Source organism: Trichosurus vulpecula, chromosome 3 (assembly GCF_011100635.1).
Source record: "Trichosurus vulpecula isolate mTriVul1 chromosome 3, mTriVul1.pri, whole genome shotgun sequence".
Lineage (NCBI taxonomy): Eukaryota > Metazoa > Chordata > Mammalia > Diprotodontia > Phalangeridae > Trichosurus > Trichosurus vulpecula.
Genome location: NC_050575.1, coordinates 248,217,422 through 248,233,810, shown reverse-complemented (window position 1 = coordinate 248,233,810; position 16,389 = coordinate 248,217,422). Strand labels below are relative to the sequence as shown.

Genomic DNA, 16,389 nt, shown 5'->3' with positions numbered 1-16,389 from the left:
ATAATGGGAGTGAAAGTAAAAACTTTAGGATGACACCTAAGTTTGGAGCTTTTGTGATTGGAAGAATGGTAATACCCTCTCTTCAGTAACAGGGAAATTAGGAAGAGGGATTAGTTTTGAGGGAAAGATGACTTCAGTTTTGGACACAATGAGTTTAAGGTATCTATAGACATTCAGTTCAAGATGTCCAACAGGCAGTTGGAGATGTGAAACTGGAAGTTAGGAAGTGAGGGTATGGTTGAATAAACAGATCTGAGTATCATCTGCAGAGAGATGATAATTGAATCCATGGGATTTAAGTAGAATTTTTTTGTTAGCATCAAAACAGCCCAAACTTCATATTCAGAAAGGTCTGTGAAATTCTTCCAAGAGTCCTAATTTTGATGTTCAGTATAAATCAAAAGGAGGCAGTTTATCCAGGTTTGGCTTGGATGTATGAGCCGGCTCTGTGAGCAGCTTTACCCTTCCTGGAGTGCTATTTTTCCTTTTTCCAGTCAAACTGAGTCTGTTCAGATGATCCAGTATACATCGAATTTCCAAAAGGCATAATCTTTAATTATAACTTGTGTTCATTCCTCCATTAAAACCTTATACTGAGCTCTCAGTCCCAGCCTAGCAAGTTAGAAAGGTTTGGCCACCAAGAGATGAATATTTCTGTCCACAGCAACTCATGAAAGAGCGAACCAGTGAAGTACTGCTCCCAATCTGATGCTGATGGAAGGAACACCCACACTAACGAAATCAGAGATCTTTGGAAGTATTGAGTAATTCAGTTTTCTAATAAAAAGGGATTATTATTTTCTCCCAAACACTTTTTTCTAATGACCTTTGAAAATGTGCTTCAATTCTTAGAACAAGAAGAAATGTGAATAATGTTAGTTGTACTCTGATGACAATTTTATTATCTATTATGAATTTGGGAGATAGTGCCTTGCACAAAGTGGGTACTGAATAAATATGAGTTGTATGAATAAATGAACAGACGAAAACTTGGAAACAGAACACATAAAATGTAAGTTGATGGTACATTTGTAATTATATAGTCATTAAACTTATGCTTTCTTCAAATTAAATTAAATCAACAACTACTTAAATATCAACTAGAATTACACCTAAAAAATCCCAGACACATCTATTTTTATAAAGGATCTGCAGCCTCCCTTTGTTACCCATTCATCAATTCCATTAGGAAATTCCTCATTTCTGAATCCTCCACGGTGGATCTTATGCCTATATTACCTTAGTAGAAATGTTTCGTTCAGTTTACCCCGGAAATTTATGGTACAAATTATTTTCCCCCAATTTAAATGTCATAAATTATACTGAGGTGAATAGGTAGATGAGTTTCAAAAGTGATCATCAGACAATTACTGATGCATCTGGCTAATATTATCTTTTAAAAACTACTTAAGATGTATTCCTAAAAAGTTCAAACAAATACTTGGTTTTTATTTTTTTTTCTTCCATTAATTTCACATTGGGAATTTGAAAACAAATTTGAAAACAAATGCATGGTGTTCTTTTTAACCCTATAATTTCCGGTAAGATTTTTACTTTTTATGTTTTATATGTAGATAGGCATATGTATATGTCTGTATGGAAATATATATATATATATATGTATGCATGTTTGTATAGGATTTAGAATAATGAGATTCAAGTGAAAATTGTTATATTCAATTCACCCCAGCTACACAGATTCTGAAATATTTCTCAACCCATGAGGTTTACATTAATTAATTTCTAAATGCTATTCATGTATCTCATATTCATATTGTTATAACCCATATACCATGTAGACCTATAAATCTATAGACAGCTGACAATGATGTGTTTTTTATACTTCTTGGTCTGAGAAAATCTGTACATAAATGTCATATATCTCCAAGTGCTAAGTGCTATATAAAAACCAACTAATCTAAGTGTTAAAAAGCTAAGTGACTCATGTAAGTTACTTTAGTGATAACTACAGCAAAAAAGTGTAAGAACTTCACAAAAGCCTTGAAAGGTTGTTCCTATAATGCTCTGGAATCTGGATTCATACAAATGCAATGTATTTTTTCACTTGGGAAAATCCATTAACAATGAAGTGGAGAGTCTTTATCAATAACAGTGACTGAAAAAACCTAAGAGAATAAGAATGCATATATGTATATATATTACAATGTAGAGGAACTAGGGCAAGTGCCCCCCAAATATACTTCACAAAATGGGACTATGTAATGTCCATAACTGGAGAGTGAATATGCTTGAGAAGAAAAAGCCTGCTTTCCAAGTGTTTCAATGTCCATGTATGAGAGGAAGCAGGAATTTCTAGGATTTGGTTTTTATCTCATAAGACACCTCCCCTCACTTTTCTTTTTTTTACTCCCAATCTTCTCTCACCTCATTCTCCTGGGTCCTTTCACGCCCAACAAATTCTCATGTTCCTTTCACCTTTAGAACTTAAATCTTCTTTCTTTACTATTCACTTATCAAATTGCTTTTTAATCTGTAATAAATTTCAAAGCTATACCATGCTGAGAACTAGACATATAACTATGATGTACATGACTTAAGTAACTTTAATTCCTCAGTAATTTTAAATGCTGATATTAGATAAATTCCACATAAAGTCCGTCTGACACGAGTTAGTTCTTATTCTCACATTAAGAGCCTAAATATGATAAGATCTTTATGGCCAATAATTGGATACAAAGAAGTCCTCTTGAAAGATGAAAGGACATGTAGGAAGGGCAAAGAGCTGAGAGAAAAATACTGACGGATGAAGAATAGGGTATCCACATGCTCACATCAGTTAAGGAAAAAGGAAACTAACAATGAAGGAAAAAAATTCAACACTTGATTCCACAGTCCTTCACCAAAATAGAAATGAGAAGAGGATGCACAGCACACCACTTGATTGTGTTATTCTCTGGAATTACTTTTTTTCTGTCACATATCAAACAATACTTCTCCACAGTCTACAAAATGTACTTGGAGCAGACAACATGTGACAATCATAAGCAGCATCTCAGATATGGAAGGGACCTCTGAGGCCATCAAGTTGAAACTTTACCTGAACAAGAATTCCTTCCACAACATCCTATCTTTGCTTGAAGATTTCCATCAGAAGAAATGCCGCTACCTCATGAAGCAGTTCACTCTGCTTTTGAATGTCACTAGCTAGTTTTGCTGAAATAGTAGTAATATGAATGCTTTGTGGAGCATAATTGAATGAGTGAGTATATTTACATATGATCTTTTCAAGAGGCAGAGAAACACATTTCTACACCACCATATACATCTTACCTGTTTTTCAGCAAAATGGTATTGGCAAAGTTTCTTCCATAATTGCCTGTCTTCACTGAGCATGTATAATGTTGGGGTCACTTGGCCCAAAGTAATGATATCCCATCCATCCGAGAATCTATATAATATATTATTCAGCATGTGCAGAGGAAGATCACTAAGTGTAAGGCCATTATTTACTTGCTGAAAAAAAACAGGGTAGCATTTCATTGAAAAAAGCAATAAAAGACACACACTTAATTTACATTTAAACTTATGATTTCAAGAGAAAAATATTATCATTGCCCTGAACTGGCTAATACACTACAATTGTATATGAAACAATGGTCACTTCAAACAAGGCATGGGTGTGGAAGTTAGGTGGTGGAAATTACTATGATACAAGAACTGAGAAGATGCCCACACTCATCTAAGGAACTGTTGCAGTCAGCATAAATCAGTCAGAGACTGATAAATGAAAATGCCAATATTTTATTGAGCAGCCTGCTTGGTCGGTCAGTCAAGAAAGAACACTGGATTGGGTTTAGGAGACTTGAGCTCTTTCAGATTCTAAAATACACACACACACACACACACGCCATGTAGCCATGATTCTATGTGTAGCTATGAAACTGTTCTCATTTGGGAAGAATTCTACTAAAGTCTAGTGAAGAAATGTACCAAATGCTTCCTGTCCCTAGCCACCATAGTATTTCTCTGGATGTGAGCTTGTCTAGGAATTTAGAAAGTATAAAACAGAGAATCTTAACACCTCACAGCCATTAAAAGAAAATACCTATATTTACAACTTCTAGAACAAAAATGAAAACTATCAGAAAGGTAATGTGATTATGTAAACTAGAAGAGCTGAGCTGTTCCTTTATAAGGAAGTCTACAGGAAGGCTGCATTTAATTCCAGGGTTAACTCAGGTGCTCAAGTTGTCTAGGGTCATCCCATGGGTCCAATAATACCAGACCTAAACTAAAGAACTTTTAGTTACTACTACACTTACTACAGGGCAAATGTAGGAATGTAAAAAGAATACTACTTCCTGTGTCCTTCTTTAAGTAGTGTTTGCATTAGTATTCTGTACTTTTTTATGGTGCTTTTTAATACATGGATGCTTTCCCCCCCAAGTTCCAATTATTAAGATGGGGCTATCTCTTTTGTTTCACTTGAGAACTCCTATAGGCTTGGGACAATTTTACATAAGAATCAGTCAGTGAATACTGCTGACAAATATTTATCTATACCCTAAGATTTGACCTAAGAAAAAATAAGTTGGGGAGCTCTCTGGACTATGGCATAGCCCCAAGGGCTTGACTTCTGGGCCTAGCCAAGCCAGCTCAAGTGAGTGGAAGGCACAGTTTGCTTGGTTATTGACCCCTTGGTTTTCTTTCCCCTGACCCCTAAAAAAGTTACAGCTAGTAGAATAATTAGAAGGTATGCTGAGAAAATAATGAAACACACAACAATATTCTAAAAACAGAGCAATATAAAAGCTATTAACATTGGCACCTATTTTCAAAACAATATGCGTACTTTATAAATGTATAATTATCAGTGCTTGCCTTGCAGTTTTTAATTGCCCAGTAAGTATTTGGTGAATTAGTGAATTTATAAAATCTGAAAAGTTTGAATTGCATAGCTTATATAAATATGAAGTGATTATATGGGTTATTCAGAAGATACATGGGTTATCTTCTGACTATAGTGATGGAAACATCTAAGCATGTTTTATTCAGGGATGTAGCTAGCAACTTTATACTTACTGTTTAGTAGCAGCAGCATGCATAAGGCAGAATGTACACACAAAAGATAATGTGCATGTAAAATTATCCCCACCTAATAGCCTTTTCCACCAGTACCAGAATTAAACATAATTTTAAAGAGGTGCTTCCTTCTTCCCTACACTAAAAGAAGAGAATTTCTATCACAAAAACTTGGTTGCTGAAATGAGAAACTTTCTTAAGGCAGGCTGGGAAGCCAGGTGGAAAGAACATATGGTTAAGTAGAGAGAAAAGGGTTCCTGTCCTACCTTTGCCAATAGCTAGCTTCATAACCAATAAGTCACATAGTGATAATAATGGCTCCACCTATCTCAAGTTATTGTGATGATAAAAATCAAACAGGCATTTAAATGGATGTCCTTCAAAATAAAAATCAGTAATGTATTTTTGATTGCAGCATAAGATTCACAAAGCATCACAGAACTGGTAAGTGGGAGCATACTAATTCTATCCTTGGGGAAAAAAAATCACAGTATTTTGGGGTTTGCAGCTTCACACTTTTATAGAATGATACTACTCAACTTCACAAAACAATGCTTAACTAGCAGACAAATAGGCACAGTTAATCTAATGAGTGAGTTTTCTATGTGTCAGGGTATACACATGGATCTTTTCACAGCAATCACTTCAAATATTTGGAGGAACTACAGGGTTCTAATCAAACCACTAACTATCCACACAGCTGCCATCCTGGATTTTCTAAATACAATAAAGTACCAGAACTTCTTTTTAAAGGATTTTGAAACCTTTCATCTACCAAGAAGAACAAAGACATCTCCAAAGCAAAATGAAGCTGTCTGAGCCACACTGAAGACCTGATCGCTGTTAGGGAACTTTTTTTCTTTATTTATTCAGTATTTATGCCTTACCTACTTCCCAAAGGACTTAAGGGAGCTTTGGGTATTCTTCTCCTCTGAGGTCTCAGAACTAACTACCAGATTGCTAATTTGAGAAGGCAAGCACTCCTTGTCTTCAAAGAGCAACTGTGTGTGATGGTCAGTCAGTCAGAACAATGTTAGATGGCTGCTTTATGGATTAAGAATAAAGATTACTACAGTGACTGACAGAAATAGGGTAGATATGTAAGAGATCAATTTTAAAAAGTGATTAAATTTCAGAGCCATGAAGGTATGCAGCTACTTTTTACTTTTACAATGCTACCACTAGAGAAGTAATGAACTTCTCAAAATTAATGTTTTCGGAAAAATTTTAAAGAAAAAAATGGTAGCTGGTTAGAGGTAGAGTATATTACCGTCAAAAAAAGATTTTTTAAATGGTTAATCTAGTAATGGCTCAATTATGGCTTAAAAAATGCATACTAAGAAGCAGTAGATGTCCCAAGCTGACAAACTAAATTTTGCTTCAAGGAGGTGAATTGGTAGGACCAGGTCTCACAGAATTGTCAGATGGAAGCAATGTTTAATTAAGATAATTGGGAAGGAGGTTGCTGCTGCTTTTAGAAACTTACCAATCTATAATTATATTCTATGTATTTCTGGTAGATTAAAATTTGAGAAAAATTTTTTGTAAGGTTACCAAGATCTCTTTTGTTAGAATAATGCATGAAAGTTAAAGAAAAAAAGTATTAGGAGTTGGAAATAAGCAACCAGATTCTCTGAGGCCAAGCTGAATTTAATTTCAAGAAATGGTCCTGCACTTCAGACTATCAATGATCTGTGGAAGCCCTTGGCCATTATTATTCCACTCTCTAACTTCTGATATCACCTTAAAATTGGCTATGAATAAACATAAGGCACCAATTCAGCATTAGACTAGCAGGTTGAAAGACCATGACTTATTATATTAAGTAGTCTCAGGCTAATTTGGGTTGGCTTACTTTAGAAGCTACATAATGCAGCTGAATCATTTGACACTGTGAATGAGCTTTTATCACTGGTTTCAACTAGCATTCATAGGGGAAGTAAAAATCCTCAGAGTAACTCATAAAATCATATGAGAATAAAAAAGAACATGGAAAGTGGTGGTAATGGGTACAGAAATGACAGGCTTTGTGATAAAGCAAAGTAGACATGCCAAGGCCAGATATGCTTCTATCCACTTTCTTTCTTACTGTCAATAATAATGAACCAGGAAAAAAAAATCCAAAATGAGCACTGGAGAGAGCAATCATAAAGACATTAAGAAATTCACCCTCCATGCCATATAAATAATAGGATTTTTTAAAAGGAGTCTATCAGAAGAAATTAACTTGAAGAGGACATGATAAGAGCAACTTAGAGGCTAGGGGGTGTGAAGTAGAAAGAATGCTGGATTTGGAGCTAAATGCCATGCGTTTGAATCCCAGCTTTGCTACCTACTGCTGATGCTTATTTACTTCTCTGGGCCTTAGATTCTTCACTGGATAATAAGCAAGTTGGGCTAGATGACCTCTGAGGTCCCTTCTAACTCCAGAACTATGATCCTATGACCTCAGTGGCTATCTAGTACAAAAAATAGATGAAAGGGAATGCCATAGCCAATAAGTGGCCATCTGCCTTCAGCTTCACAATCTTCATCAAAAGGGAATCTGCTATTACCAAAGGGAGCTTATTTCACTTTTGGACAACCAGGTAGAAAACTATATTCTTGGTGTGGTATGACCACAGCAGGGTACAGAGAGACTATCACCTCCTTATTCCTGTAGGCTAAGGTTCTTTTAATGCAGCCCAACATCAAATGAACTTTTTTTGAAGCCTCTAAATCTTTTTTTAAGTTGTTATCTAACCATCTTGTACTTCTAAAGTTGACTTCCTCAATCCAGTAAGACTACATTTATCCCTACTGAATTTTATCTCATTAGATTTGGCTTAATGTTTGAGCCTATCAACACCTTTTTGGATCTTGACTGTCATCCAGTGCGTTACCTTTGTGTCATCTGCAAATCAGATGAGCACGCCATCTATGCCTTTATCCAAATCACTGATAAAATAAATTGCTGAAAATGTAAAACAGTACAGAGCCAAGTATTAATTTCTTATAGCACTACACTGAAGACATCCTGCCAAACTAAAATTGAACCTTTAACAGTGACTCAATCGATTTTGAATTATCAACTGTACTTTAGTTTAATCCACATCTCTCTATCTTTAACCCAAGAATAACACTGAGATACTTTGTCAAATGCTTTGCTACACAGTGCTCTTATTGACTAGTTTAGTAATGCCATCAAAAAGGGAAATAAAACTAGTTTGGCATGACCTATTTTTGAGGAAGACATGATGCTGACTTTTTGAAATCAGACTTTCTTTTCTAAATATTCATTAACCACCTCTTTAATGGTGTTTTAGAATTTTCCCAGAATTCAAAGTCAAGTTCATTGGTCTATAGTTTGAAAATTCCATTCTCTATTTTTTTTAATCATGGCAAAATTAGCCTTTTTTTCAGTCCTTTGTAACCTTTCCTATTCTTGATCTTTCAAATATCATGACAGCAATAACATTTGCCAGTTCTTGCAGTTCCCAATAATGTGGGTCATCTGGGCCAGTCAACATATTCATGAAGAGTAGCTAGATGCTCCCTTACTATGTCCTTATCCATCCTAGGTACCAGTTCCCTGTTGGCTATTCCCCTTTTGGCTATTCTTTCATTTCCAGTCTAGTTATCAATTTTCTTAGCATAAAAAAAGGCAAGAACCTTATAAGCTCTTATGTTTCCTCTCTCTTTTGAGTTATCCTTTTCCTATTCACTCCAAGCTGTCTTCATCTTTTCCCCAATGTAACTTAAAAAATATCAAAATAAATAAACCTTTTTTTTTTTGGCTCTCAGCGCCATGTTACAATCTTGATTCATTCTGAGCTTTAGTGCTCTCAGCTCAATTTTTAATCATAGCATGGAAAGCTTTTATATTCTCTCCCCGTCACCTGACCTTGATTCCATCATATGCACAACATATATACATTTATTTATCTTTCTGTGTGCATACAGATAGCTATAGATATGTATCTACATACACACACACATACATATGTGGGTGGGTGTGGGTGTATTGGTGGGAGCCCTGTGCAATCACATTGATCTCTTCAGTCAACTCCCATTTACCTCCTGGTCAACCTTTACCCAAAGAATTTTAGTTCATGGCCTCCTATTTATTCATCCTCTGAAATGTTTGCAACCTGCTCTTTAAAATCTAGTGCATGTCAAACTATGCCTGGCTATTTTTCTTCTATCACAAATTATAGCAGGAAATGATCACTTTCCTCGAGATTCCCAGCATTTTCACTGTAACAAACAGTTTTTCCCTGGTGGTGAGAATCAGATTCAAAATTGAATTCTCTTTTGTTGGCTCTTCCACCTTTGGATGGATGAGATTATCATTAAGGAAAGTCAAGAAGTTGTTATCCCCCAAGCTAAATCTATGACCACTAGCCTTCATGTAGTAGCGGACAGTGGATATAAGAATCTATGGGCCTGGACAAGAACATTTCATTCATCTGGAAAATGCCTGGGAAAACCACAGCACCTCTGTTCTTAGTTTTTCCTCTTTTCCCTAGACACAGTCAGCATATTTATATCAGGGCATAAGTTTTGCTAGTATATATAAGTTTTGCTTAATTCTCTGTTTTGTTGGCAGAAAGTGAGCTCTAGGAAAAGATTAGATAATTGAAGTCTCTCTCCATAACTATGCCTCTGAATCAGCCTTATGATCTATTTCTAAAACTCCTTATCCATTTCCTCTTTCTGTTCAGGTCTCTGAAGTATCACTGCTTGGATAATAAAATTGCTTCTGTTTTTCCCTCCACTGATATTCATATAAATACTCTCCATCAAGCTTCCCTTCTTTAGTGTATGGGTTTTCTCATATGAATATATCTTAATATACAATGCTACATCACTTTCCACCTCTTTCTTCCCATCCTATTTCTTCTGAGAAAGGTATTCAGAGCCAGATTTTAGTTATGGGCTTAATCCCTTCCAAGTCTTAATGACAACTATGAGGTCAAATTTGCTTCTTTGAGTTCCAACCTTCAGTTTTTGCTTAAACAAACAATTGCTTATTTAAGATGATAGCCGGCATCATTATGAATTTAATATATGAACATCTTTTCCCTGGCCACTTCACAAAGTCACTTCAGAGACTGAGATAAAGATGTATTCTTTTCCTGATTATTCTTGTCTTTTCCTGGTAATGAATTTACCAATTCATGCAAGCAAAACTTTTTATATTCAAATTGGGGGAGTGGCATATGTGTTTTCTTATGCATTTGCCCACATCGCAACTATTTGCAGCCCTGAGGCAAACAGAGATTGTAGGAGCTTGGTATAAGGCATATTCTTCCTCTTGGATTGTGGCTGGAATCCTAAAGAAAAGACGTTGGGACCACAAAGAGGGAAGGAGAAGGTTTCTGACTGATCAATGGTGAAAGAAGAGAAAGAGGTGACCTTATTTTCCTTATCTGAAAATAGGGTACTTGAGGAATACTAAAGATTTTCCTTTAGCAAAGTGATTAAAATATTTCGTGCAATTCCTGTGGGAAAAAAAAAAGGAGAAATATGGCCTAGATGATGGTATATTTAACTGCCTCTAGCACCTGATAAACAGCTAGACTCAAAGAATAGTCATTAATGGTTTAATAACAATTTGGAAGAAAGTTTCCAGGGTAGTTCCCCAGGAAACTGGCCCTGTGCTGCCTGCCATTTTTATCAAGGACCTGGATAAAGAAGTATTCACGGCATGTTTATAAAATTTTCAAATGACACAAAGCTAGAAGGGATAGTTAAGAAACTGTATGTAATAGTCAGAATCCAGTAAGATGATATCCAGGGGAAGTCTTAGGCTTAGGTTAAAGCAAACAGCCTCAGAACTACAAGATGGCAGTTTGTCTGAAAAAAGATCTAAAGATTTTAGTGGTTTGTGAGTTTATTATGTCAACAGTATGATATGACAACCCAAAATGTTTATTTGATTTTGAGCTCCAGTAAGAAAGGCCTCAATAAAAAAAAAAAGGCCTTAATTCCAGGAAAAAGGAGGTGACAGTCCCTCAGGGCACTACTCTGGGCAGACTACTTCTGGAGTATTGTTGTTCAGGGAGGACACTGATAAACTGAGGAGTATCTAGAGTAGGGAAACCAGGAAAGTGGAAATCTTTGAGCTCATTCAATATGAGAATTGATTAATAATTAAGGATGCCATTTTTAGCCCAAGGAAGCAAAGGTTCATGAGGATATGATACAAACACTGAAGTACAAGGACTATCATATGGAGAAGGCATCAGACTTGCCTCTTTGTCCCCAGATGGCAAAACCAGGAACAATGGGTGGAAATTTAAAAAAGGCAAATTTAGGTTTGATGTTAAAAAAAGAAAAATTTTTCTAACAGAGCTATTCCAGAATGGATGTCTTCAAAGAGAGGTTAAACATAGTACACTGGCTACGTTATAATGTGGATTTCCTTTGGGCATGGGATTGACTAGGTCTCATTCAACTCTGAAATTCTGTAATTCTGGTTCCAAAAAATCAACTGATAGAGTACAGGATGAGGTCAGTACTCCTAAGCAGTAGTTCATGTTCCAGAGATATTAAGTCAGCAGTAAGACATGGCAAACAAACAAATTAAAAAAACCCTATCACCAACTTAGTCTATGTTAATTCTAAGAATGGTATCTAGAATGAGGAAGGTGATAATCTCGACTGTATTTTTTCATGATCAGAATATTTGGATTCTGAATACATTTTATGTAGACAGTGGGGTGTGATGGACAGAACGCTGATTTTGAAGTCAGGACTTAGACACAAATCATGGCTCTACCACTAACTACCTGTTTAACCTTAGTCTTAAATTTCTTAATCATTAAAACGAGGGAGGATTACAAGGCTTCTGTGGTTCCTCCCAGCTTCAAGTCTATACTCTTACGTTCCTAGGAAGGAAATTGTTAAGTTAGAAGAAATGCAGAGAAGAATAATCATGACGATGTGAGGACTAGAAGCCAAACCATATGGGGATCAAGTGAAAGAATTTAATGTAAGAATAGACAGCTTGGGGGCAAGGAGAGAGAACACAAGAAATTTCTTCCAAGTATTTGCTGCCAATCACAGAAGATAGAGGTCACACTTGTTTTGCTTGGTTCCCAAAGGCCAATATTAAAAAGGATGATTTAGACTTGATATAACAAAAAAACTTCCTAGTTATTAGAATTGGCCAAAAGGGCAACATACTACCTCAGGATATAGTGAGTCCTCCACCACAGGAGGCTAAATGGCTCCTCATCAGGGATGTTACAGGGGAGATTCTTGGTTAGGATGTGAATTCCTTCCAGAATGTGAAGAGGAAAAAATGTTTAATGTTTTTGAAAGCAGTAGGGAGAATGATGGAGCCTTAGGAAAAGAATGTACCTGGACAGTAAAATGCAGAAGCACATCAGTTAAGCTGGTAGGCAAGCTAGCCTGCCTGTGGGCAGGATGCCACACAAAAGCAAAGGGCCACAATAGTCCAGGGAGCTTTTCAGAATCACAGAATCTCAGAGATGGAAGGATTTCAGAGGTCAGTAGGTACTAAATAAATTCATGGTAATTGAAGAGAAAGGGATAGAACATCAAAATTATCTATTTGCCAATTCTGCTTCAGAAAACTAGTTAGCATAATTGCTTAGAAGCAATAAATACAATGGATCTGAATTCACTCTCAGATAGGAGGGAGAAAAAAAGAACTTAAGGGCTAGATGGTCTACAAACTAAATAATAAAGGATTGCTGTTTGTACATTGTGCTTTCTGAAAAGTCTGAAAAAGTTATCTAAATTAATTTACCTCCTAATTACCTAAGGATTCAGACCCATTATGGGATGATTATAATTCCTGCTATATTTCTAGTAAGAACTAGTGAAATATTTAAGGTTTCTCCCAACCCTAATTCATCTTAAAATCTATAGGTGGTAAGAGCAAAACAAGTTTTGTTCAAAATCTACAACTGTCATTGACTGATTTTTGGCATTAATAATATGGACTCTGTGGCTGTAACGTTAGAGCAAATTAAATACATAAAGTATAGAATCATAGGACCAAAGATCATGGATTTTGATCTAGAAGTACACCTCAGACACCATGCAGTTCAACCCTCTCATTTTAAAAAGGTGACCTGCCTCAGATCTCCCAGGCAGTAAAGATGAGTGGAGTTTGAACCTAGGTCTTTTGATTTCTAACACAGCAGCCTTCTTGCTGTACCATGGTGGCTCTTTAAGTGTTTATAAAGCATTCTGTAAATTACTTCTATAATCAAGTATATATTGTACAGTAAAGAAAAAACGTACATATACATACCTTGTTCATCTGAAGGTTCTGCAGCTGTTGTTGCCAGGTAAGGATGGTTTCTAACCTGCAAATCCAAATATTGATATTTCCAATCAAAACAGATTTTCCTACTCCCCTAATAAGAATACAAAGTGTAGAACTCAGATCCTGAAGAAGATCTTTGATGAGGCGAGGATTTTGCTGGTCATCCAGAACTGGAAAAAATAAAGACAGTGTAAGTGTTGGTGCTGGAGTTAATCATCAATTTAAAATTTTTCAAATTTTACCACAATTTTGAAGAGGCACTGCTTTCAAGATAACATTACATGGGAATAAAATATGATAGGTATCAAGACTGCCTAGTAGTAATTTTTTTTTTTTTGAGGGAAAGGTAGGGTAGTTTAGGGGGAATTTTCACAATTTTTTTAAAAGGCAATATATTTCAGTATACTATTTAAGTGTCTTTAACATTATCAGCGTAAAAAAATGTAATGTTTAAGTGTCATGTATACTTTTAATCATAGATTTCTGCATATGTATACTTGTTCAGTCATTCAATTCGTGTCCGGCTCTTCATTACCCCATGGCAAACATACTGGAGGAGTTTATCATTTTTTTCTCCGCTGGATTAAGGCAAACCAAGATTAAGTGACCTGTCCAGGGTCACTAGTAAGTGTCTGAAGTCATATTTGAACCCAGGCCTTCCTGATTCCATGCTCAGTGCTCTATCCACTGAGCCATCTAGGTGCCCCACTATGTACACTTTCCAATAGATATTTACATGGACACACTTATATATGTACAGAGAATTTAAAACAAACCTCTGAAAGGCAATTCACCTTCACTTATTAATGACTGCTAATTAATCTCATAAGTATCTGTTACCTAAACAAACAAATCTCTGGATTTTCTAATGTGTAAATTGAAAAACTGACAGAGCTGATTATTTTTCCTTATTAGGGCATTAGTAAGGCGCTATCTGAAGGACGTAAAACATCTCCAAAATTTAAGGAATAAGCCACCTTTCTGATTATCAGAATACTTTGCATGCTTGATACAAATGCCACAAACGGAAAAACATGAAACATTTAGAATGAAAAGATTTATGTAAAATTTCTGTCTAATACAACTCTTACTTTAACAACTGATATAAGCAATATATACACAAAAAACAAAATTATATCACAGAAAAAGTTTTTTTATCATGATCCCAAACAACAACACACCAATCATTCTTACCCTTTTGAACGATTTTGTCCAAAATGTTAAAGTAATTTTTTTGTGCTGCTCCACTTAATGAAGTTAACTGGGATTTCGCAATTAGCTGCAAGAGCTTTAAAAGAAAAAGAAAATAGGATGTAAAGCTATTCAGTAAAGAAACACAAATTATAAAACAATGAATTGTGTATTTACAACATGCTAATATGTTGCTGTAACATTTAAATGCCAGGCTTCCAAAATATTTAATATTTATGAAAGGCTCAGACTCACATCTTAAAAGGTGTTCTGTATAATCTATGAGAAAGTTGCCTGGTATATATTAATGTTTACCTCTGGCCAGTGGGGACAATAAAAAGCTTTGGGGAAGGAGTGTTTCTGAATAGTTGTAAAGTCAATCAGTAAGTGAAAAGATTGAACAGGCTTCAGGTGGGACCAACAAAGGACAGTCTGATTCGATCTTTGCTCCTTTAGGCCCCAAACCCCTATTTACTAGCTGCTATGCCAATGTGGGCGTGAAGCCCTCAGGGCCCTAAGGGGAGTTGCTAAGACCAGAGCCAATGATATGTGCCTAAATTCTAGTCAATCAGATGACGTTCTAGTTAAATGGAAGATGGCTAAGGACTGTATAAAAAGAGAGAACAGGGCTTGGAGAAGCAGACGTGTTGGAAGCGGAAGGAGGAGCAGCAGCAGGAGCAGAACCAGCAGAAGCCAGAACAGAAGAAGCTGAAGAAGCAGCAGAGCCTGGAGAAACTGAGGACTGAGAGCAGGGCAGAGAGTTGAGCTTCCAGGCCGAAGGGTGCTGAGCAGGGGCTTGGGAGTAATCTTCTTATAGGAGGGCCCTAGCACTGGGGGGAGCACAAATATGGCTTGGCTTGCTGCCACTATTATGAAATGGTCGTATTGGTTTTGGAAGGTTCTTTCCACAATATCAAACTGGGGGCTCTCACTCATCGGAATGGTGTTGGTGTGGAGACTCTGGGTAGCAATTAAGGAGCCATTTAGAAGCAGAAGGACTTCAGAGGAAGAGATGAATATCCCAGGGTTGGAGGATCCATTTTATTCCTGCCTAGCAAGGGAATGGACTAAAGGGGCTGGACTCTATGAAAACTGGGACCCAAGGCTACAGAGAGGAGATCCTAGGGATTTGGAAAGATGTTTACAAGTGGTTAGGATTGAGTCAAGGGCATCACAATCTAAGTGAAGCTGGATGGTATTATCAGCCTACCGGCTAGTATGTGAAAGATTAAGTGAAAGAAATGGGGGTATTCCTATGCCACGGCAAGATGGGGAATCTCAGACAGCAGGAGAATGAGTTGTTGCTCAAGAGTCTACTGACTCAAATGAGAATTTTTCCATTAATGTGGCTAGGAGCAACAGGAGGCCAAATAGGCCAAGAGTGCATTTCAACCCAGCCCAGGTGGAGCCTGACCATGGTGACAGGGGGTTGAGAGAAAAATGTCAGGGGCTGAGGCACAAAATGCTACTAGGGTTCAGGATGTCCTTATCATAGAGAATGAGAGATTAGCCAGCAGATTTGGCGCCAAAATAGAGTGACAAGAACACAAATGTTCACTGCGCTGTTGAGAGCTTTGGTCAAATTGGAATACCAGACTAGGTTTTAGAACTGATAACGAATCAGAGCCAAAGCAGCCCTCCCAGAGGAAGGCTGATGGAAGAGGGCTGGGAGCTCTGAATTAAAGTTTGATTAGGTCCTAAATGTTTTTAAAAAGTCTCTATGTTTGCATTAACTCAATGTATCTCACATCAAGCAAAGTGTTTTAAAACTGCAGAAATAAAGGGGATCTTCTTTATGATGGTGGGATGAATGCTTTGGGGATTCAGTGTTCTGTTTAGAATGTGACTAAAGTGTTAGACATTTAACTTTT

At 36.5% G+C, this 16,389-nt stretch overlaps 1 protein-coding gene across 3 annotated transcripts in view; it reads right to left on the bottom strand.

The window, feature by feature from the left end:
• Window positions 1-16,389, bottom strand: part of FBXO25 (F-box protein 25) — a 114,728-nt gene that overhangs the window by 14,675 nt on the left and 83,664 nt on the right. For all 3 annotated transcript variants that reach the window (XM_036752632.1, XM_036752631.1, XM_036752633.1), the window contains 3 exons: window positions 14,522-14,615; window positions 13,313-13,497; window positions 3,292-3,474 (listed from right to left, as the gene is read on the bottom strand). In XM_036752632.1, the coding sequence (XP_036608527.1) occupies window positions 3,292-3,474; window positions 13,313-13,497; window positions 14,522-14,615 (462 nt within the window). The remainder of the gene's footprint in view (window positions 1-3,291; window positions 3,475-13,312; window positions 13,498-14,521; window positions 14,616-16,389) is intronic.